The sequence below is a fragment of the Juglans regia genome, chromosome 1, assembly GCF_001411555.2.
Source record: "Juglans regia cultivar Chandler chromosome 1, Walnut 2.0, whole genome shotgun sequence".
Classification (NCBI taxonomy): Eukaryota; Viridiplantae; Streptophyta; class Magnoliopsida; order Fagales; family Juglandaceae; genus Juglans; species Juglans regia.
In genome coordinates, this window is record NC_049901.1 from 25,120,776 (window position 1) to 25,146,165 (window position 25,390).

Here is a 25,390-nt window from a genome sequence, read left to right on the forward strand (position 1 = left end):
GGCACGTAAGTGCACGGGATAGAAGGAGAGTGTTCTAAGTATAGCGTAGTTCTATTTATAGTTTAAGTTACTTATGCATTAGATAGAGGATGATGCTAAGGTTATGTGTATGCATGTAGGTTGCCATCTGACAAGCATGTGAATGGACTGAATGACATGCAAGTAGCATGGAGTCCAGGTAAGTGTTACGTTCATACTCTTTTAGAGTTATCAAAGATACAAGAAACGCTTTTCCTTTAAAATGCTCACAAAAAGACTAAAGACGTTTTAAGAAAGAAAATGCTAAATGTTCAAAAGCATAAGTATGTACGGCCCCTCATTGGCAGCCCCTTTTTACGCACCCCAAAGTATTAATTGTACGCATGTGAATGGATGACTATACGCTGTATCTATTGTATGTATTTTCTAAGAAAAATTCATAAACTGATGAAGATGCATGAAAGGCATGAAAGCAGATGCTTTTGTGAATCCTACGAAACCGACGCTCTCATGTGCACCACGAGGTGATACTCGCGGATGCCATGATTGACGACGTTCAAGGTGACACTTATAGGATGCCACGGAAGCTGACGCTTAAGCCCATGTATGTTCTTTGTTAAAAAGAGGATAGAGCTGAAATGAAATTGAAAAAGAAAACAGAAAGACCATTTTCGGGCTTACGCCCCAAACGATATTTTCTCACAAAAAGAAAGGACTGTTAAATGAAAGAACGAACTGAATGAAAGCTTCAGCTCATTCCAGCTGACATGAACGAACGAATGAAAAGAAAGAAAGAAAGAAATGAAAGCATGAATGTATGAAGACACGTAACGGCCACATGACATGAATGAAAGGGTACCGATGAATGGGCAGATTGCAATGCCGGGTAAGTAGCGCTGGAAGTGCACCCAGTGCTGCCCCCTATGAAAAGGGGTTCCCAACCCGTGGCCACGGGCGGAATCCGGGTCCAAAGGAAGACCGCTAACCCCAAACACACGGGGCGTAATTGTGTGTACTGGCCTATGAAAGCGATAAGAAAGAATGGATGTATGCACGCACGCACGAACGCACGAATGCACATGTATGCACAAGAGCACAAGAGCACGGGCTCTTTAAGAAATGAAGGCACTAACGGGGGAAACGTTTTACGACGAGAAAGCCCTTTTTAAAGTAAAACCCCGTACACCGACTCTTGAAGAAATGAAGGCAGTGACGGGGGACACGTTTTAAATAGAGGAAAGCCCTTTTAAAAGAAAAGCCCCGTCCAGTGACGTTTTCAAACGAACGCACACACGACACGTAGGCACGCACGTAATAGTATGTACGAATGATGAATGCATGAATGAAAACCTATGTTGTTATATTTTAACCGTATGAAGTAATGCTTACGAGTCTTCGACTCATTTTAGTTTTTATGCATGTCCCTCCCCCTCACAGGAACTGCACGATCAGGACGGACACGGCCCATAGGGAAGAGCACGGAAGTCTAGGCACGAGTTTTAAACGTACGAGGCCTTTTTATTATAAGACTTATGTTTTCCGCTGTAATCCTCTTTTATGATCAAAGCACATTTTATTTATAAGCGTAGAGTCTCGCACCCTGGGGATGCAAGTGAAAAGTTTTAAACAAGACGGTAATTCCCGTCGTCCTTTTTATAAAAATATTTTAGAAAAAGTCCTACCACAAGGACAGGCGTTACAGAGACTCTCATATGGTAGTGAAAGCAACAAACAATGTGATGAGCACCAAGATGAACCTAATCTTAAAGATCCTTTACAAGTTTTAGATAGGCCAATTACATGGTCAAAAACCAAGAAGATCAAGAGGACAATACAAGAATTGGTACAATCCACTTGGGAGGAGTCTAGCAAGAGCCCAACATTCAAGATGGGCTTGAAGGTTGAAAATCTACATTTGATTCATTTGATACAAGCAATGGAAGAGGGCAACAACATGACTTAAAGGTTTTTGGCACTTGAAGGCTTTCAACTTGTTTAATTTATTTAAAGGTCTTATTTTATTAGTTTATAATAAATTGGTTTATTATGAGAATGACTTAAGGGGGACGCCTATTTAAGGGTATGTTAGAAAAGCTATTATTTTGTTAAACTAGGATTTCAAGAAATTACTGTAGCTGAGTATTGTAGCCTTACTGTAGACGCGACACTATTCACTCAGAGGCCTTTTTGGAAGATAGAAATTTATTTTGACTAGTGTTTTATTAGGTTTTGCTTTAAATATACTTTGTAGCCCCTTTTTAATTGGTTTATGAAATTTGATGAATTTATTCATTGTGAGTTGAGTTTATCTCCTCTTGTTCTTGAATGAACTTTTAAACTTATCAAAGGCAAATCACAACTTTTGTGGCGTTCTTCCTTATAATTTAGGTTCTTAAGACAGGTTCCTCAACCAGTTTAGATTTTGATATAATTTAGGTTCTTGAAACGAGTTCCTCAACGGGTCTAAATTTTCCATTAGCTTGATTTTGGTTTTCTTGGATGAGTTTTCAAATTGATTGTGGGTTTAAGAGATTCAATTCTCACATGTTCATATCATTTAGTATTCAAAGCTCAATTTCCAATCAGGTCTGATTCTATCTTTTAATTCTTGCATTTTTAAATTTAATTCTAGAACTTCATTGTTCTAGGGTTGTAAAAAGAGACAGAGAGAGAGGGAAAAAAAAACAAAAAGTAGGCCGCTGAAATTCTTAGGATTTTTTGGTTTGGCTGAAATTTGCATCACCTAGGGTCTCAAAATTCTAAGATTTCTTGCATCACTAAGTTTTTCAATTGCTTGGAGTGTTGTTCTATTGATTCTTTTCTACTTCATTTTCAATTCTTGTATGTTTGAATTCTATTTCTTGATTTTCATAATTGAATATTGATGTTTGTGATTGAATTAGAGAGAAAAAAACAAAAAAAACAAAAAGTATGTTGCCGAAATTCTTTGGCTTTTTGTCAATTCTTGTGTGTTTAAATTTAATTTCTTGATTTTCACAATTGAATATTGTTGTTTGTGATTAAATTAGAGAAAGAAAAAGGAAATGAAAGAAAAAAAAATTCTAAAAAAAAGAAAAAGAAAAAGAAATGAAAATGTAGCATATTCAAATGTTGCTACATAGTTACAACAAGGAGAAAGAAAGAAATTTGTTGACTGAGCTTTGAATATGCGGTAGTTGTCGCACAGCTTTGGGATGTCGATTCCACAGAGAGACAAATTAAAGGAATAGCAGACGGTACAAAGAAACTAAATAAAAATATTAAATGATTAATGAAGAACAAACATTAATTTTAAATGCAAATTAAAGTGAAGCAAAGTGACTAACGGAAAAAGTACTCAAATTTGACCAACAGAAAAGTGTCGAGAATCTCTTCCACAAATCTGGTATTTTACTTATTCTTAATTCATTGAATAATTCAATTGGGAGCTCAATTCTCAATATTCCCAATCGGAATGTATAGATTTATAAACCAAAATTCAACAAAATGTAACTCTTGAAAAATCATTCACCACTTTTAAAATATGTAAATTATTATCATTATTGAGAAAATCCAATGAGGACAATATACTCAGAGAGCAATATTGCAGCAAAGCATTAAATCAATATAGATAAATAATTTATCCAAACATAATCAAAGAACTAATCCACTCAATAGAAAAATCATGATTGAATCTATAAACATAATCAATGCTATGATTATTTAGAGAAGAAAACATCTACAATAAATTGAGAATGATAAAACAAAAGAGTTTTAGTAATTGAAAGCCAAATACATAAATTAAAAATATCATCTAATGTATAAATTCATCCCTAACCCTAATTGAGAATTTAATTACCCATAAATATAATGGATAATAAAAATCTCAAGAGAAAAATGAAGCAAATGGTGGCCATGGAAATTAATTTCGTCTCTTCGTTCTTCAGTACTGAGCCATCATCCTCCCTAAAAAACTCTTAATTCATGCTAATAACATACTTATATAGGGTAGGAAAGAAGCCCTAATTTCTTCATATTCCCACATAAAAACTTGTCTAAATTGTAGGACTCATCTTGGCAGGCACGTACGTGCTTCAGGAGTTCGAATTTAGAAATCCTTATTAGAGATAACTTTGTAGCCCTTTAAGATCAATTTCTAACGCATCAAGAATCGTATCAATCCGATATTTAAATGGATATTTATGATCAAAATATTAAAGTATATACAGGCTGTCTTCTACCAAATTTTGGATTGACTTTTCCTCTTGATCCGAATTACTCTCAAATCTCATCATTATCCTTATTTGAAGAGTTGAAAGTTCTTAAGTTGTTCCAACGTCTTGCCCACTTGAAAGTCCTTTGAATTTGACTAGGTTTGGACTTGCTCTTTATAAATATTGAAATTAAACATAAAAATCCGCTCAGGAGTATTCCAAAGTAAATAGAAACTTAATTTAAGAATACATATTAATTGCTATGATTTCTATTCACATTTTAGCATTTTAGTCCAATAATATAGTATTTATAGTGCACTCTCGCTCACTCATCAGGAGAGATAGGCAGCAACGTGAGTCTAGTGTTGAAAATCGGTATGAGAATGAAGAGAATATGGTGATGATGAGGAAGATATAACATTGGAAGTTGGGATGTGTGGAATGAGCAGACATAGAGGAATTAGGCATGAAAGAGAACTTAGGGGAAACCCAGGGGGTCAAGATGGAGTAGATAGGAACCTTGGAAGCAGCAAAATAAAAATACCATCTTTCCAAGATAGAAGTGACTCTGAAGCTTATTTAGAGTGAGAGAAAAATATAGAGTTGATCTTTGATTGTCATAGTTATTCAAAAGAGAAGAAAGTGAAGTTGGCGGTAACTGAGTTCACTGATTATGCTATTATTTGGTGGGATCAATTAGTGACCAATAGGAGGAGGAATTATGAGAGGCCTGTAGAGATATGTGGAGAGTTAAAAGCTCTCATGAGGCGGAGATTTGTACTTAGCCATTACTATAGAGACCTTTACTAGAAATTACAAAATCTTACACAAGGTCTAGGAGTATGGAGGATTACTATAAGGAGATGCAGATGGCGATGATTCGGGCTAATATAAAGAAGGACCAGGAGGCTACCATGACTAGATTTTTGAATGGGTTGAATAGGTAAATAGGCAATGTAGTTGAATTGCAGCATTATGTGGAGATCGAGGATATGGTGCACATGGCTATGAAGGTAGAGTGGCAAGGAAAGGGGACAGCAAAGTACATTTCGGTTTCTAGCACTCATTGGAAACCAAAGTGGGATAAGAATGATTATGCTGTAACAAAGGGAAAGACTGAACCACCTAAGGAAAAATATGAGGGAACTAGCAAGAACAAACTCAAGGTAGAAATCCAACATTCAAGGAATAAAAATATTAAATGTTTTAAGTGTTTGGGTTCAGGGCACATTGCTTCTCAATGTCCAAACAAGCGGGTGATGATTATGCGTGACAAATAGGAGGTGATGACTGAGAGTGAGAATGATAGTAATGAGATGCCCGAGTTGGTTGATGCTAGTGATAATGATGTAATAGAATACACCGTGACAGGTGAGTCTCTTGTTGCCAGACGTGTTCTCAATACACACATTAAGATGGATGATGCAGAGCAATAGAGGGAGAATATTTTTCATAATAGATGCCACGTCAACAACAAAGTATGTAGTATGATCATTGATGGGAGGAGTTGTATTAATTTGGCTAGTACTATTTAGTTGAGAAATTGAGTTTACCTACCTTGAAACACCCTAGACCTTACAAATTGCAGTGTTGAATGATTGTGGGGAGGTTAGGGTAAATAAGCAAGTTTTAGTTTCTTTTTCAATTGAAAAATACCAGGATGAGTGCTTTGTGATGTAGTACCAATGCATGCTGGTCATATTTTGTTGGGGAGGCTGTGGCAATATGATAGGAAAATGATCCATAATTGGTTAAGGAACATTTACAGTTTTGAAAATGATGGAAAAATAATCAAACTTTCTCATTTAACTCCAACACAGATCCATGAGGGCCAACCAGAGCTAAAAAGTGATATTGATAAAAAAAAAAAGATAGAGTAAAAGTGAGGATGAGATTGAGAAAAAAATAAATAGTGAGACCGAAAATGAGAGAGAAAAACGATGAAGCTGAGGCTGAAATCTCAAGAAAAATAGAGAATGAGTTGAAAAACAATTGTGATGCCGAGAGTTCAAAAAAATAGGAGAGAAAGAAAAAATGAGAGTAAAAAGGAAGAAGAGAGTGAGAGGAAAAAAAAGAATGAGGCCGAAACATCAAGAGAAAGAGAAAGTGAAAAAGAAAATAGAGAGGTGGCTGAGAGTCAAGAAAAAAAAGTGGAGCCACGAGAGGAAAAAAAAAGAGAGATTGCAGAAAGAAACAGAAAAACAAAAGTAAGTTTTTATGTTAAGGCAAGTTTTTTATAGTAACGAATTTAACGACTTTTTGCCTTAGTATTATTTTTTTGTTGTTTTTTTGTTGTAGGGATATGAGGTCATAATTTCTAGCGTAGTGTTTAGTGGATTGCCACCTGTTAGAGAGATAGAGGATTACATTGATTTTGTGCCAAGTGCAACAATTCCTACCCAACTTTTATTTAAAGAACATGAGTCATTGACACACTTGAATGGACAAGGTAAGTTGAATAGAATGCATGCCAAGTTGGTGCAATTCATTGAGACATTTCCTCATGTAATCAAGTACACACAAGGTATGAAAATTTTTTATAGTTGTTGCTTTAACAAGAATGTATGTCCTCGTTATCATTTTAGATGAAAAGTTATTGAGACTTAAATATGATAAGAAATTGTATGTTAATGATCATGACTTGGCTAGTGTGTATAGAGTACGTGAGAAAGCATCGTTTGGTCATTTCTATAGACTAGATTGGTATTTTTTTTAAAGAGAATAGACTTTGTGAGCTTACTAGTCTTATGCGAGAATTCCTTATACATGTATTTGGTTTGATGGATCATTTTGGTGTAAAAAAGATTTTAGACTTGTTGCATGAACGTTTGTGGGAGTATCATTTGCCATTCATTGAATTGTTGCATGGGAGTATCATTTGCCTTTCATTGAATTTGCATATAATTGGAATGACCATTTTAGTGTAAAGAAGATTTTAGACATGCTACATGAACATTTGTGAAGTATCATTTGTCATTCATTGACTTGTTGCATGAACGTTTGCAGGAATATTATTTGTCTTTAATTAAGTTTGCATATAATTGGAGTGGTCATTTTGGTGTAAAGAAGATTTTAGATGTGTTGCATGAACATTTGTGGGAGTTTCATTTGCCATTTATTGACTTGTTGCATGAACGTTTATAGGAATATCATTTATCTTTCATTGAGTTTGCATATAATTGGAGTGGTAATTTTGGTGTAAGGAAGACTTTATATGTGTTTCATGAATATTTGTAGGAGTATTATTTGTCATTCATTGATTTTACATATAATTGGAGCGTTCGTGCTACTACTAAATTTTCACATTTTGAAATTGTTTATAGACTTAATCCATTTACTCATTTAAATTTAATAATGCCTTTACTTGTTGATGACAGGAGTAGCTTGGATGAACTTTTCCAAATTCTTGAACAAATTAATGATAATGCATATCAAGTGGATCTTCCAGGTAAGTATCAAGTTTATGCTATTTTCAATGTTAGTCACCTTTTTCTCTTTGATGCAGGTGGAGATTCGAGGTCGAATCATTTTGAGGAGAGAGTGAATGATAGGTACCAAGATGGATCTAGTCTTAAAGATCTTTTGCAAGTTTCAGATGGACCAATTACAAGGTCAAGAGCCAAGAAGATCAAGGAGGTAATGCAAAGATTGGTACAATCCACTTGAGACATGTCTAGCAAGAGCCTAACATTCAAGATGGGCTCGAAGGATGAAAATCTAGTTTTAATTCATTTCATACAAGTTATAGAAGAAGACAACAACATGATTTAAAGACTTTGAACACTTGAAGGTTTTCAACTTGTTTAATTCATTTAAATGACTTATTTTATTAGTTTAGAATAATTGAATTTATTATGAGAATGACTTAAGGGGCACCTATTCAAGGACATGTTGGGAAAGTTATTATTTTGTTGAACTAGGGTTTCAAGAAGTTACTAACCTAGTACTGTAGCCTTACTGTAGATGTGACATTATTCACTCAGGGACATTTTTGAAAAATGGAGATTTATTTTGACTAGAGTTTTAATTAGGTTTTGCTTTAAATACTCTTTGTAATCTCATTTTAATCAGTTTATGAAATTATTATAAGTTGAGCTTATCTCATCTTGTTCTTGAATGAAATTTTGAACATATCAAAAGCAAATTATGACCTTTGTAGCGTTCTTACTTATAATTCAGGTTCTTGAGACAGGTTTTTCAACGGATTTAGATTTTCATTTAATTTAAGTTCTTGTAACGAGTTCCTCAACGGGTCTAAATTTTTTATTGGCTCGATTTAGGCTTTTTTGGATAAGTCATCAAATTAATTGTAGGTTTAAGAGATTACATTCTCACATGTTCATATCACATTTTATCACATGTTAATTGTGATATAACTATTCACAAACATTTTATAATATTTATTACTATTATATATAAATAAAAAAATAAAATTACTATAATATTTATCACTATTATATATAAATAGAAAATAAAATCAATAATATTTATCACTATTAAATAAAAATAAAAAATGAAATCACTATAATATTTATCACTATTATATATAAATAAAAAATAAAATCACTATAATATTTATCACTATTATATATAAATAAAAATAAAATCACTATAATATTTATCACTATAATATTTATCACTATTATATATAAATAAAAATAAAATCACTATAATATTTATCACTATTATATATAAATAAAAATAAAATTACTATAATATTTATCACTATTATATAAAAATAAAAATATAAAATTACTATAATATATAAATAAAAAATAACATTACTATAATATTTATCACTATTATATATATGAAAATAAAATCATTATAATATTTATCATTATTATATATAAATTAAAAATAAAATCATTATAATATTTATCATTATTATATATAAAAATAAAATAAAATCACTATAATATTTACTAATATTAAAAAATCACTATAATAAAATCACTATAATATTTATTACTAAAAATAAAATCACTATAATATTTATAGGACCGACACTTTTTTTAACTACCTATCTAAAAGTCAACAACTCAACATACTTCACACGTCCAAACAATTCAAAATACTTTCAATGAGACTCACAAACTCACTTCAATCTCTACTCATAATTATTCACAAATATACTCAACAATTCTCAAATATTCTCACTATCCAAACGTACTCTATTCGTGATTTTTTTTATCTTTATATTATTTTATAGAGCATTGCTATTCATAAGCCCATACACCACACACTATAATTTTTTTAATTTTTTTTTAATTTTTTTAAAGTTTTTTTTTAGTTTTATTATTCTTAAAATAATTGAATTATTCTATTCATAATTCATATACCACATATTTGATAAGAGAATAAAATTAAAAAAATTATAAAAAGAATGATGTGTGACTTATGAGGCTTAGGAATAGAATTTTTTTATTTTATAATATAACATTAAATAATAAATTATAAATAAAAAGTTGAAACTCGCAAGAATCATCTCTCTTTCCAAAAGTCATCACTTTATTGCGTCAAGTAAAAACCAACAGGCAACAAGGTTGTCGTTTCTGTCCTCAAAATAAAATTAGTGCTCGCAAATCGCAATCACACCAAGACGGACAAGTATAGAAAGAAAAAGAAAACAGATAAGATCATCGCTGATCACCGAGTTCTGCATCTATCTCTCTGTCACTCTTATAGCCTGAAGGGGGAAGATTCAAGAAGCAGCAGGAAAGTGAAGAACTCAAAGATCTAGAAAAGGTAAGTGAAACAAAATGTGCAGTGCAGATGGAGATTGCAGGCCGTTGGGTTTTCTTCTTGGCCTTCCTTTTGCTTTTCTTTCCCTCCTCATCTCCATAGTCGGCATCGTCGTCTGGATCGTCGGGTAGAATCCTTTTCCCCTCCAGTATTTCCATTGAATTTAATCTTTGGGCATAAAATGAAGTTTGATCTCCGTTCAATTTGGTCTTACTTGTATATAAACTTTTTTAAAAAAAATGATTCGATCTCATGTAATTTTGTCTGATCGGTATAAAAAACTTGGAATTTTTTGTTACGCACTTGCAGTTTGATCTTCTGGGCAAATGATTTGATTTCATGTAATTTGGACTTATGGGTATTGGAAGTTCATTAACTTTTCTGTGATTTTTAATTCAGTTATATTTTTCTGGGTACCATTGATTTCACAGTTTTGACATAGATCTAATTGGAAAATTTTCTGGGTAGATTATTGCTGAGCTGCATCTGCCCATGCTGTTTCTGCGTTACTGTGTTAGTGGAGCTGGCTTTGGAGTTGATCAAGGCTCCGATTCATGTAATGGAGTGGTTTACTTCTCAGATTCCCTGTTAGCTTGAGTCTCTTCAAAAACAGTTTGAAGTGCTGCTGGGTTTGATATTCATTAGCTTGTAGTTGTTTTATGGCCAGTGATGATTGTTGGTTTTATTTGAAATGTTGGGACGCTGATGCTTATTCTGAGTTCTTGAAACTAGGAGTCAATTACATATATATTATTTTCTTTTATTTTTACCAAGCAAAGTTTTGTGCAATGGCATGCGGCAAAATGAACTCAGCAGCCAAAAAAAATAAGCTTTTTCTGAAGCTTTTGACCAAAAACTTTTTAAGTCGTCCTTGGAATTTTTCTGCCACTACAAGGGAAAAAAAAATTGTCGGCTTCTATGTAGATGCATCCAGATTTCAGTGTAATTACATCCTGCCCAGTCAACATCTTAACCAAATAAGGTCTCTCTAATTCTAATATCACAGGTACGCTTTACAATTAGTAGGCCCCAACTATAACGTGTAACATGTTGCAGGTGGGTTTGACTTGGGTTAAATTAAATTAAATTAAATTAAATTAAATTAGTTCTTTACCCCTCTCTCTCTCTTATTTTCAACTAAGTAATGGAACGTAGTTATAAAATGTTTAAGTGTTGTTTAGTTATTTAAAAAAATTAATTTATTAATAAAAAATTAATTTTTTTTTATGTAAACTTTTTTTTATTATTTTTTAAAATAATTATATAATATTTACATATTTAGATAATTATCATTTATCTTTTCAATATTAGGTGTGATGGTCTTTTTTTTTTTTTTGATGAAATAGTCTCATTTTATTAATGAACCGAAGTTACAAATGTGACTTATCAATACATGGATAAATTCAGAGTATAAGCTAACTACGCATAAGCTCTTGAGCTTCTCCACACATAAATTTCTTTATAGCGGACATTGTCTTAACTTCTCAATAAACTTTCTCCTAACGGAGAAAGCGTCCTGTAAATAGAACTTGACGGCCCCTCTATCCTCCTAAGAAGAAAAAGTACGGGACACTGCTATAGACACTAAATCCAATAGTCTATTTCTATTTTATTAAAACCTAAAATAACAAAAACCAAATAAAACACATTAATAACTAAAAAACTATTAACTAAACAAACTAAATTACAAAACCACAAGTCTCGGTGTGACCCGAACGACACGCCCACCGCAAGTATCGGCATTTCGAGACCTAACGGCACGAGTACCCAGTTCACGTACGGACACAACAGCCTCCACTACGCAGGTAGCACCTACGCGAGGACTGGTCGTACGATATCATCGGCCATGACATCGCCCCCCACTCTCGAATAGCTCTTGCCCCAGATTGTGTACAATCCAAAGGCACCACACCTCACTTGGGTCAACAAAAGAACACAAGAACACAAAACAAAACGCAACAAAATACTGGAATAGAATAAAGAAACAGAAGACCACAGCGAATGAACAGTGCACGATGCGTCGGCAGTGACGCGTCGAGGGTGCTAGTCACTCGGGGAGGGAAACCGACGGTCGATCTTGAAAGCCCTGGAGTTAAGGAGTCCAGAGAAGCCGAGCGTGGCATCGGCAAAGGGTTCCGCGGTGGCGCGTGGTGGGCATGCGTTGACGAGATCCAGAGCTTCGTCCCGCGCGTGCGGTCTACGCTCCACTCCGATGAACGCCATATTTGGTGAGCTTGAAGATCGACGACTGGGCTTCATCCCGGTGAGGCGCGTGTAGGCGGTAGACGGCTGCAAAAACCCGAACGACGATCCTCCCTTATTCGGCCTGAAAAACAAAAAAATAAAACTAAAACTAAAACAAATACTACACAGAGATAAACATAGATAGACGAAAAGGGAAAGGGGAAGGAGGAATAGGGGGGTGGGAGCCACCCCCTTTCGTTCAATCTAAAGTTTTAGGTAGCTTAGTGGGAAAAGCTGTGCGAGGAGGAATAGGGGTGAAGAGATTGTCTTTTCAATATTAGGTGTGATGGCCTTGTTTTACGTAAGGTTAGTGCTCAAACATTATTGTTGTCTACCGGCAGTCAATTGAACTGTACAAGTGCTCATTAATATGCGATTAGGATTTGCCTAAATAAAAGTTTGATTATTTCTTTTTTATTATTATTATCAAAAAATCTGTACAATTTTTTACTATTCACATGATCTTTATATACCACATTCTTTTTAATTTTTATTATTTTTTTCTTTTATCAAATATTTAATATATGAATAATGAATAGAAAAATTAAATTAGTTTAAAAAGAATAAATTTAAAAAAATATTAAAAATTTTTAAAATTTTTTTAAAAATATGAAGTGTGAAGGATGAAAAGTTGTGTAGTATTGATCAAAACAAATGCCACCTAAGGGTTCTAAAAAAGTATGGCAAGAAAAATAATAGAAAAAAAATGTGCCACCTTGTCTAGAAAGAAAAATAATAGAAAAAAAAAATGCTCTTTTTCAAAGACGTCCTATATAAGAAGTATCCACGTCCGGCTCTAAGAATTTTCTTAAATTTTAGTAACAAATTATCTTTTTCTATTTTTTTCCCCTTAAATTTTACTTCCTTCGTCATATTGCTTGTTTTTCTATTCTATTAAAATAAAATTTATCTATTATTTATTTATTATATTTTTTCTCTCACTTACCTTTAAAATCTTAACTACTTTTTTTTTTTTTTCTTTTCTTGTGTTTTGAACTGTTACTCTCAAGCAAATATTTTTAACACATCCTTAAAAATGTATTTTTTGTCAGTACTCTCAAATTTTTAGATATTATTTTGTAACGGTTAAATTATAATCTGTTATGATTTTTATCATTTGTCTAATGGTAATATTTTTTGTTCTTTTCCTAACGGACATATTTTCAAATGGTAATATTTTGGTGTATACATAAAAGCACTTGCTCTTTCATTGACATCTAGAGCAACCTAAGTTTCATTTCAGATTAACAGAAAATTCCCATTCTAGTCTCATTCTTTACTCGCTTCTTAGATGGCTCATTCTTTCTTTCTCAAATTGATGCTTCACTTAGACTCTACAGATGAGTTGGAGATAGCTCTTAATGAAGATGGAGGATCAACATCTCATCATGGTCTTACTCGTCAATGTTGTAAGTATATTAGGAATGATCATTTAGAAGGGCATGAGCAGTTATTCGTGACTATTTTTCAGAATCACTAATATATCCCTCGAATCTATTTCGAATGAGATTTTGTATAGATCGTGAACTTTATCTTTGTATTCAGCATGAGGTAGAAACTTATGAGCCTTACTCCATCCAAATAAGAGATAATGCTCGAAAACTTGGTCTATCTTCCCTGGAAAAGATAAGTGTTGCACTTAGAATTCTTGTGTACCGAGTAACTGCCAATTTAATGGATGGATACATACGGATTGGAGAAAGCATTGCAATGGAGAGCTTGAGAAAATTTATGGCTGCCATCGTAAATATTTTTTTCAATGAATATTTTAGATCTCCAAATGCCAATAATATTGTTCAATTGCTCTTTATTGGTGAACAATGTGGATTTCTCGGGATATTAGAGAGCATTGATTGCATGCACTCGATACAATCGTAGAAAATAAAGGAATTTAGACAAGTTAGACACTCAATGGTCAATGGTGAAAGTATTATGCAAATCGGCTCAGGAAAAGAATTGTGACATAGAGGAATGAGCGATAACTTATAGCTGCAACAAGGGTTGAGGCTGCCGTATCAACCAACAAGGGTCAAGCCCCCTTGCACACCCACTCAACATCTCAACAACACAAAACATGTCACAAAACAGAAGGCAAAACATGTCAAAAATCAAATTTTCTTCCCCACCCTATCAATTAAGAGCATTCATATCCGGCTCTCCAACCAAGTAAAATGAAAAAAACATAAAGTTGCAGCCAAAATCAATGATGGGGCTACAACACTTGTGGGTGGGGCTACCCCATCAACCAACAAGGGCCAAGCCCCATGCACACCTAACCAATTAAGCTAAGAAAGCACAAAATCAAAGTATAAAACAGGTTATATTTACATATCATGGAGGCTCAGAATGATGCAATTTCAAGCATAGCAAAGGGCATAAGATAGGATGGCTACAAATCTCAATTGCCTTTACGAGAATTTCATATTAAAGATGGTCATCTGGGTTTCTCTGCCATACCGATCGATGAGCATTCACTAAAGTTGCTGATTTTACACTTGCAAACTCAACAATTCTATCATCATCACAACCCCTGCACTTACATATACAACCCCAATCAAACCCCAAACATAGAATCTGTACATTACACAAAGTACCAATCACAACCCCTTGGAAATCAAAGATAGTGGATATCACAGAATCTGTACAATGGAAATCATAGTCATAGAAATATGGCAAAGCCCTAAAACAGGAGCATAGAAGCTCTATGAAGCCAAGAGAGGATTCATAAGCCCCAATCACAGTCAGAAATAACGGTACTTGCAGCCAACCAACAACCGAAAGTAGTAATGGAAATTAAATTTCTATGAAAATCATAGAATCAATACGATGAAAATGAAATAATCATGGTTTTCTGTTAAAGCCTTATAACACGAGCATAGAAAGCTCTATGAAGCCAAGATGGTAATCACAGACCCAATGACAACCACAAATAATGGTCATCACAACCAACCAACAACTGAGAGTTGTAATGCAAATAAGAGATAATGGAACTCACAGAATCTCTACAATTGAAATCACATCATGCTACACTATGGAAATGAAAGAGTCGTGACAATCTGTCAAAGCCCCCAAAAAACGAGCATAGAAGCTCTATGAAGCCAAGATGACAATCACAGCTCCAATCATAGCCATAATAATGGTCATCATAGCCAACCAACAACTCCAATCACAACTAAAATCATAGCAAAAATACTACCAAAATTACAGCCAAAATCACAACCAACAATTGAGAGCTTTTTGCTTGAAAATCATAGACAATGGAAAGGACATGAGTAGTGGTGACCAAAGGACAATCAAATCAAAGACCCAATGGTGAACGAGACCCAATATCGTTGTTAGAATATCGAATGGTAAACAAGAAAATAGCAATATTGTGTAATATTGAATGGTAAACAAGAAAATAACAATAATGTATAATAAAATCGGAGGGGCTGCCAGATGGGGATACGAAGAAAAGAGATCCAGAGCAATCCCATGAGAGAGAGAGAGAGGGATAGAGAGAGAGAGAGAGAGAGAGAGAGAGAGAGAGAGAGTGTGTGTGTGTGTGTGTGTGGGTGATGTGTGTTGGAGGTGGAGACACTTATTGGAGAAGACGATCGGAGGGGCTGCCAGATGGGAAAGCGACTGCAACGTTGCAGGAAGTAGGGCACAAGAGAAACGAACGCGAGAGTTGAGGATGGAGGTTGTATTTGGAGTTTTTTCCCAAATGCAAACCTTAAATTTTGGAGAAAACACAGGTATAGAGAACTGGATGGCAATGCTCTAACAACTTCAAAAAACAAAAAAACTATTGTATTGGACTTCAGGTCATATTTCATATTAGATCACACATCAAGAGAAATAACCCCTCTCAAACGTGGCAACCACCATCTAAGATGATCTCTTGACCACCCACTGCGATACCAGAAATTTTTCTACTCCAATTTTTCTAATGTGTGAGACATTTATATAAAATGAAAAGAGATAAGTCCTAATCTTAATTTTACAAAAATCATAAAAATATGATTAAATATAAAAATCGGATCTTGACAATTTGTTATATACATATAAAAATAAAATTCTAAAAGCACAACTTAACATCTGTTTTAAATTTCTGATGAAATTATTTCATGGAATAAAAACTCATCCATTATTATTTTTGTAATGAAATATTTAGAATTTATTTGTTTATAGAAACTGATTTTTATAAGCTCATCTTTCATTCTAGTATGTAAGCTAGTTTATAAAATTTAAGGTAATATCTAGATATTCCATGTCATTAAGCATGTAATGCTATAATTGAGATCTTAAATAAATTTTTTCTTGCTCAATAAAATTTAGAGGATAAAATATCTCAATTACTTTTCATATAGATCATCAAACTTAAATAATTTTTCTTTTATTTATTTCGTTTTGAATTTGATGTTAAGAAGTCTAATATTATATAATAAAAGCACTTTAAGATCCATATTAATATGTTTATTATTTATCGTAACTTTACTTATAATTTTGGAGAGGTCACATCATAGAAAATAAATAATATAAAGAAATCATACAAGAATCTTGGAGCTATAGGAAAAAAATCGGAGAAACATTAGGATCAACCACATGAATTTTTAAAGGAGAAGCCTAAACCTCTACTCCTTGATGGTTAATAATAACTGTTTAAAGAGGTGGATGGCTTGACCGAACAGCATATTTGTTTTTAGTAACAACATTTTCATTTTTTTACCATATTTAAACTATTCTTAGAAACATTTTTTGAAACATAATAGTTTTTAACAAAATCAAAAAATAATATATGCTTTTACATTTCATGCATTTTTTCTTTACATTTCTTTTTAACACGTAATTTTATTTTTCATCAAAAGTAGCATGATAGCATTTTCTTCTTTCTTTATTTTTAATAGAACTATACTCATTATACAAAGAAATTAAATCACATGTAACTGGTTGGGAATGATAGAAGCAACAAAATCAGAAGGAGTAGAAGACATTGAAGATGTATCTTCTTCTTCTTTAACAACTTTATATTTTTTAGATAAATTTACATTTTTAGTCGTAAAATAAGTAGTGCTAACTTCAGAGACATTACTTGTAACTTATTTTAACTTTAAATTAGGCTTAACAGTACTTTCTATAAAAATCATTGAGATCTTGAACAGTTCTTACTAGATTTTCTAAAGTAGTAGATCCGCGAAAGAATTACTTCTTTCATTGAGCAATAGAGGTTCATTAACCTTATTATCAAAACTTATTTTAACAGTTTCATCTAGGGGTGGGCAGCGGGGCCCTGTGTCGAAGCTCGTTGTAGGAGCTGTTTGATGCCAACACCACAATGGTGGCGAGAGCTAACGGTGAGGGGTGTCACTGTGGTCAGGAACAACCATGCCGATGATAGAAGACACCAATAGGCTAGGTGGTGGTCGAGTTGTTTACCTCGGGGTGCTCCACAATGTGCTCCCAGTGCTCGCATGGTGCTCAGTGTACACGGCGTGTTCCTACGGCAAAGCTCGATGGCGAGGAACATCATTTTGAATGAGGACCACCTTCACCGGATGTAGAAAATGCCGACGAGGCAGCTGGTAGTTTATGGTCACCTCAATAACTCACGGTCATCGCGAGAGGTGCAGGTCTAAGACTGTCGACGCGGGTTTGGTGGTAAGCTAGTTGGCGAGGTCTGCTTCCTTGGTCGAGGACCATCTTGCCAGAGACAGAAAGCATCGACCGCTCATCTAGCGACTGTTGTGGCTTTATCATCTCAAGGTCAGTCGACATGTCTGTCCGGCTTGTTTCTAGGCTTTAGGACCTCCATTGGCTAAGATAGGTCGTCTAGTGGAGTGGTCGGACGGGGACCCTTTCACCTAAGTGGGACGGTGGGCAGCCATCCTGCCGCTGCGAATTTCATGGGTGCACGGTGAGGTGCACCCATCACACCCACCGTGCATGTCATGCAAGGTGGGTGGTTCACATACACGGTGTATGTGCCACGTGCACAGTGGACACACGTAGTGCCCCTCTTTTTCTACTTTTTTTTTTTTTTTTTAGAAGTAAACTTGAGGAGAGTTATTACCTCAAACCGGTAGTTTTGAACAGCGTCAAACACAGATTTCCGTGGAAGAGAGAATCAATTCATGTATTAATACAAAATGGACACGCACTTGACAACATCCTCATAAAGCAACTAAAACAAAAACAGGGTTCTGAGTCACAGTTGGGACCAACTTTATTCACCCACTCAATAATACACATTAGACTTCCAATATATGACAAAATGGGACCACCATCTCCGGAACCATGACTTATTTTACTTGTTTGGGCTTTCACTGCTTACCCTCATCGTTTTCGTGTTGTTCTTGCTTTCGTCGCATTTGGGTCCCAGACTCATGCCCCCCCCCCCCCTTAAGTCTTGTGCTGCCCAATAATTAGCTCTTTCGTCTGCTGAGCAATCTCAGCTATAGTTTCTGCAATGGCTCCAAGTATCCCACCCCTGTTTCCTCCTCTGCCATTTTCTTGCGTTGGCTGAAAGCTTTCTTGCATGACACTCTGGGACGGTTTGCCCTCTTCTTCCACTTCTTCTGTTTTTGTTTGTTGAACTTTCGATTCATCTTCCATGTTGTCTCCCTGGTGAACAACAAGTTGCGGATTAGCTTGCACAATAACGTGCATTCATCTCAGTACGAGCCAATATATATGGTGGGAAGCCATTTCTTGATAGCCCGTTGAACATTACTTTTATATCAATCCCAGAGGCGCGGAGAAGGAAAACATGATGAGAACTAGGACTATTTCATTTCCTCTCTGCAATGTAATTTTCCACAACCTTCCAAATGCATTTTCTGAATCTATTATTGGCTAACAAGTATATGACTCATTTTGAAAGGGCTAATATATATAAAACCTTGCAAAGTTGCAGTAACAAGCCTATACTGTATACCATTGGAGGGTGTACAACATCAGTTTAAGACTCTTCCTCGCTGGCCTATTTTTGGCTGCACATCTAAACTAGTTCCCAGATTTCCCCTGCTACATGCTCTTCTAATCCTGGCTATGCACTTGATACAAGCTCACGCAACCGAGTCCTTAGAAATTTTATACTCTTAAAGCAACTTTAAATTAGTGAGCTACCGTAGATCGATGGTGATATTTGATTTAGCTTAATGAAGAGCGATCTAACATAGAGCATATTTACCATCTGTACAAGCATACCTGATTTTCCGCTGATCTCTTAGCCTTCAATTCCCTCTCTGTTTCTTCTTTCTTCCTAGCTGTATACTCCTTTGCACTCTCTCCTGTGCCTACAGCAACATCCTTGGCAGCAGACAATGGTTTGGATGCAATCTCGGCAGCCTTATGTCCTGCATACTCTGCTGTTTCTTTGACAGCCCTTGCTGCTGCTTTAGTTCCCTCCATGGCTTGCTCGCACGAGTAATGTGCTACAGTCCACCCCGCCACGGCAGTCCTATCCTTCAAATCTTCAGCCTTTTCCTCAACGTTATGGACGGTGGTCTCCCCTGCACGCACAACCACTTCTTTAGCTTCCACTGCCTTCTGTAGCGCATAGTCCTTAGCTTTCTCTGACGTTGATGCTGTGTCATCCGCAGCTGTCTTAGCTGTGCTGGTAACGGTCTCCTTTGCTTGTGCACCCTTCTCTCCTGCACTGTCTTTCACTGCCCGACCATTATCTAGGACAGTATCCTTTGTTTGTGCAGCCTTCTCTTTGGTATACTCGGTTGCAGCACCGAGTCCCTGGCTTACGGATTCTTTTGCCTTCTCATACCTCTCCTCCGCCGCCCGTAGTGTGTCTAACGAGTTTTGCTGCGCTTTTGCTCTGAGTTTGGAAATATCTTCTAGAGAAGGTCGTTCTTTTCTCTCTTGACCCTCGCTAACCTCTTTGCCTTCTCCTCGTCCCTCACCTATATCAGTACCTTCAGCTTTAGCCTTACCCGCATCATTCTGATCTTCCTCAACATTTTCAAACTTCCCCACAACATAGGATCCCTTTCCCCTTGCTTGATCAGTATGCTTCTCTCTCTGATTCTCAGTCTCCTCTCTCTCCTGATCTTTCACTTTATCAGCCAAAGACTCAAAGTGGCTGGTCAGCGTTGGGACCCTGTCTTTCTCGCCTGTGGAGTTCTCTCTATGCTTTTGCTTGGAAGCCATATGTATGCTTTTTATGTTGTTTTTTGTGCTATGATTCTGGTGTTTCTGAGTTATGAGGATAGAGAAGGGTGTTAAAATAGAGAGGCTGTGGCGGTTTGGAGGAGGTGGGCATGGAGGTGTTAGCATGGAGTAGACATGTGGCGGAGATGCGGTGGGTGGTATGCTGCAACGTGTTTGGGTTTATGCAAACTAAGGAGGTGAGTCTGCGAATCTACGTTGAGTCACGTACATTTTATAGATGTGTGACATGTGGATTGGGGAGCACTCGTCCGCAGAGATGACACGTGGGAATGAAGGGAGCTTCCACGTGGAAAAGTTGGACAGTAAATGCTGATAACCATGAAAAAATTAAGAGTTTACATTTTTTTTTTTATAATTTTTATTAAGGTGAAATTAAAGGTATTTATGTAAAGTAATATTATTTTTATAAGTTAATTTATAAAAAAGTAATGATATATGTACAATCTTTTTACAATTTTTTATATAATCATATTTTAAATTTATGGTATTTATATAAAGTGATGTTATTTTTATAAATTACTTTACAAAAATATCCTTCATTTAAAACATGATTGTATAAGAAATTGTAAAAAAAATTGTATATCCATCATTTTTCTTTAACAAAAATTTTTCTCATTTAACGTTGTATAAAAATTGTAAAAAAATTGTAATTATATCATTTTTCAAAAATTAATAGCACACTTCAGTTTTAAATGATAAATATAAAAAATTAATTAAATGTCACTTTGAACGAAATAAATAATAAACTATTTTGTTTAGGATTGTCCTTAAATTGCTTTAGGGCCTGTTCGGGGTTGAGGTAGTAATCTTAAAAAGTATTTAAATAGTCTTAAAAGTATTTTAATAAAACATTTAAGTTATTTAGATGTTAGATATTAAAACATTTTTAATCTCAAATAAGTTAAAAAATATGTTTGAGGAATGTGATTTTTCGGATAATGTAGGACGTAATTTGAATTTTAAAAAGATAGTAAATGGACGAAAGTACCTATACAATTATCAGATAATTTCAATTTTCAAACTTTCAAGAATATGATCATAATTTTTAAAAATTCAAATAATCATAATTTTTGCATCAGAAGACACTTTTTTAATTTGTTTCCAAATAAACGTAACATATTTGAAAGTGTTTTAAACATATAATTACCAAACAATAAATAACTTTTTAATAGTAGAATTTATTACTTAAATTATAAGCTATAAGTCTTAAAAGTATAAACTACCTTTTCCATCGCAATCCCAAACATTCACTTAATGGGATCCACCTACCCCCATTTCTTTTCTGCTATTTGTATCAAAGTTTTGAATACCGTCCGATGGCCATTTCAGTCAAAGGCATTAGAATGAAATATTTTGATATCGATATCGTTTCAATGTACCATTTTGAGATAATCTATATTTAAATTAATTAATTATATATATAAACTATATTCCAAAATTAACTACAAAAACTATAAACTATTATTATATATATTATTAAAAATTCTTTAAACCCTTTGAGCCCAAGATTCACACTTGGCGGGAATTAAACAATAATCAGGTGGAAAATTGCCAAATCCAACAGATTCAAAACGTCTAAAATCAAACTACTCAAACATACCCAAGTGGCTTTATGCACCGTTAAATTTCAAAAACCCTAGAAACCAAACACTCAAAATTCAGCCATATCAACCTTAGCCCATATGAGATTTCATAGCTACGAAGACAAATTACTTAACAAGCCAAGAATAATAGAATTCTAGCAGGAAGGAAAAGGCTTACCACCACAACCAAGGAAGATTTTGGGAATCAAAAGGTGGGAAAGAATCGAAGAAAAGTTGAGGCTTTACAAAAGGAACATGAAACCCTACTCGACGGCTCAATATGAAACCCTAGGTGGGCTGCTAATGACAACATTACCTGGCTCCATCAAAACAATAGGAAACTTGGACAATACCAAAGAGAGAGAGAGTTGATCTGAGCGATTGGTTCAGAGTGTTATGACCCTTCTAGAGATGAAGAATGGGGGGCAAGAGTAAGGCTGATACCCCATGGTGCGGGGCGGGGGTACCTTTCCCAGCAACCTCGCCCTGCACCATGCGGGGGTGGGGTTTTTTCTCCCACCCCCAGCCCCAGTGCCGAGAGGTCTGAGAAAACACCCCATCCGCCCGCCCCGCTTAGACCAACACATTAGGTCTAAAATAATTTTTTTTTGTTCAAAAATATTTTTTTAGATCAAAATTATAATATAATTAAAATTATAAATTAAAATTTATAAATACAAAAAGAACATAAACTCATTAGAGTTAGATTTTGGATTGTCTTGACCTCCTAGACCAACCTTTATAAAGGAGACCAAGGCACTATAATAATCATCCGCTGGGGTTAATGAGTGTACGAAAGTGCACTCTAAATACTCTATTATTGGACTAAAATACTAAAATGTTAATAGAAATCATTGGAATTAATATGTATTCTTGAATTGAGTTTCTATTTGTTTTGGGATACTTCTGAGCAGATTTTTATATTTAATTTCAGAGTCTATAAAAGAGCAAATCCAAACCCATTCAAATTTAAAGGATTTTCAAGTGGGAAAGATGTTGGAACAACCTAAGAACTTTCAACGAGTATAGGACTCTTCAAATAAGGATAATAATGGGGTTTGAGAGTAATTCGGATCAGAGTCTAAAATGCGCTAGGAGACAAAATGGACACACTTTAGTATTTTAATTATAACTTTCTGTTCAAATATCGAATTGATGCAATTCTTGATGCGTTGGAAAGCTATTTTAAAGGGGTTGGAAAGCTATTTTAAAGGGATACAAAGTTGTTTCTAATAAGCATTTCCATATCCGAAATCCTAAAGTGTGTACGTAGCTGCCAAGTTGAGTCATACAATTTAGGTGATTTTGTGTGCAGGAATATGAAGACATTAGGATTTCTTTCCTACCCTATTTAAGCATATCATTAGCACGAAATTTGGGAGTTCAGAAGAGGGAAGATGGCTCAATTTGAAGGAGGAATATCTTAAATTAATTTTTATGGTCGCCGTATACTCTATTTTTCTCTTGAGATTTTTGTTGTCCATTATATTAATGGGTAACTAAATTCTCAAGTAGGGATAGAGATGAACTTGCACATTAGATGATATTTTTAATTTATGTATTTGATTTTCAATTACTAAAACTCTTTTATTTTATCATTCTCAATTTATTGTTGATGTTTTTTTCTTCGAATAATCATAGAATTTATTCTGTTTATGGATTACTTCATACTTTTCTATTGAATGGGTTAGTTCTTTGATTATGTTTAGATCAATTATTTATCTATATTCATTTAATTCTTTGCTGCAATATCGCTTCCCAGGTATATTGTCGTCGTTGAATTTTCTCAATAGTGATAATAATTTACATATTTTAAAAGTGGTGAATGATTTTTCAAAGGGTTACATTTGGTTTAATCTTGGTTTATAAATCTATACCTTCTGATTGAGAATATTAGGAATTGAGTTCCCAATTGAGTTATTTAATGAATTAAGAATGATTAAAATACCATATTTGTGCAAGGGATTCCTGACGATGTACTGTTTGTCAAACTTGACTACTTTTTCCGTTTGTCACTTTGCTTCACTTTAATTTGCATTTAAAATTAATCTTTGTTCTCCATTAATCATTTAATCTCTTTCTTTAGTTTATTTATTCCTTCTACAATTCTTTTAATTTGTCTCTCTGTGGAATTGACACCCCAAATCTGTGCTACAACTATCGTATTATTTTTTAGGCGTAATCAATTTTTGGCGCCGTTGCAAGGGAGACGGTAGAAGAATTACTAAATTATTTTTCTTTTCAACAGTTTGTAAAGGCGGTAACTTCGTTCCTTCTTTTAGCTTGTTGTATTATTATTATTATTATTTTCTTCTTTCTTTTTATTGTATTTTTATTCTTTTAGTATTTTGTTATCTTGCATGTACAGATATAGAGACACATTGGGTAGATTTGCTTGTAGGCTTGTGAAAGAGTCAGAATCAAAATTTTTAAATCATTTATTTGACAATCTATCTAGTCTCGAAAAAATGAGTGAACACGAGAATCAACTCATTAAAACTCTTCATGATTACCTCCACCCTACATGCATAGCCATACCATCATGCATTATGTTTCCAGCTAATACTCGGCAACTAGATTTTAAAACAGGGATGATACAGTTACTCCCTACTTTTCATGGCTTGGAAAATGAAAATCCATATGTGCACATTAGAGAGTTTGAGGAAGTAGTTGTGACTTTTCATAGTCAAAATGTAACTGATGATGTTGTAAGACTTAAGTTCTTTCATTTCTCTTTAAAGGATAGAGCTAAGAGTTGACTATACTCACTGAGACCCCGATCTATTAGGTCATGGAATGAGATAACTCAGATCTTCTTTAATAAATATTTTCCTCAACATAATACCAACGCTTTAAAAAGAAAAATTTCCACTTTTGCACAAAAGGATAGTGAGACTTTGTATCAGTCTTGGGAGAGATTTAAGGAGTTGTTGAGTACGTGTCCTCACCATGGGTATAAGAATTGGCATTTAGTAAACTATTTTTATGAGATACTTACACCTAGAGAGTGCCAATTTGTGGAGATGATGTATAATTGTGAGTTCTTACATAAAGATCCTGATGAGGCCATAGAATACCTCAATGAGCTTGCTGAAAAAGCTCACACTTGGATTGGACCTAGTGCTACAGAAAGTACAAATAGGTCACGACCTACAGGAAACCTAAATGGTGGTGGAATTTACCATCTCAGGGAAGAGGATAGCCTAAAGGCTAATGTTGAGATGCTCACTAGGGAGCTAGATGTGTTAAAGACTAAGGACTTAAAGCCAATACACGTGGCTAAACATGCAGAGTCTTTTGGACCATGTTTTGTGTGTGGCGGGGTAGATCACCTCCCCTAAGAATGTCTTACACTTGCTAAGATGAGAGGGATGTATGAGGAACAATGTAATGCCTTAGGTATGTACAATAAACCTTTTACACCTTTCTCTGATACCTATAATTTGGGATGGTGCAGTCACCCCAATTTTAGCTGGAAGTCTG

The 25,390-nt window shown here is 34.6% G+C and overlaps 2 protein-coding genes and 1 non-coding gene across 3 annotated transcripts; 1 reads left to right on the plus strand and 2 right to left on the minus strand.

Moving 5' to 3' along the window:
- The first annotated feature begins 9,700 nt into the window (after positions 1 to 9,700).
- Positions 9,701 to 10,690, plus strand: LOC109000467 (signaling peptide TAXIMIN 1). The gene is made up of 2 exons (XM_018977335.2): positions 9,701 to 10,044; positions 10,386 to 10,690. Exons 1-2 carry the CDS (start codon positions 9,935 to 9,937, stop codon positions 10,507 to 10,509), a joined length of 234 nt encoding a protein of 77 aa, XP_018832880.1. The 5' UTR covers positions 9,701 to 9,934; the 3' UTR covers positions 10,510 to 10,690.
- A 7,553-nt stretch (positions 10,691 to 18,243) lies between these two features.
- LOC109000466 (seed biotin-containing protein SBP65-like) lies at positions 18,244 to 20,472 on the minus strand. The gene is made up of 2 exons (XM_018977334.2): positions 19,350 to 20,472; positions 18,244 to 18,764 (listed from the first exon to the last, which is right to left on the minus strand). The coding sequence occupies exons 1-2, from the start codon at positions 20,427 to 20,429 to the stop codon at positions 18,543 to 18,545; spliced, it is 1,302 nt and encodes a 433-aa protein (XP_018832879.2). The 5' UTR covers positions 20,430 to 20,472; the 3' UTR covers positions 18,244 to 18,542.
- Positions 20,473 to 24,755: 4,283 nt separating this feature from the next.
- On the minus strand, positions 24,756 to 24,863 carry LOC118344448. The gene has a single exon (XR_004798235.1). It is a non-coding gene; the product is annotated as a small nucleolar RNA R71 (small nucleolar RNA).
- Positions 24,864 to 25,390: the final 527 nt, after the last annotated feature.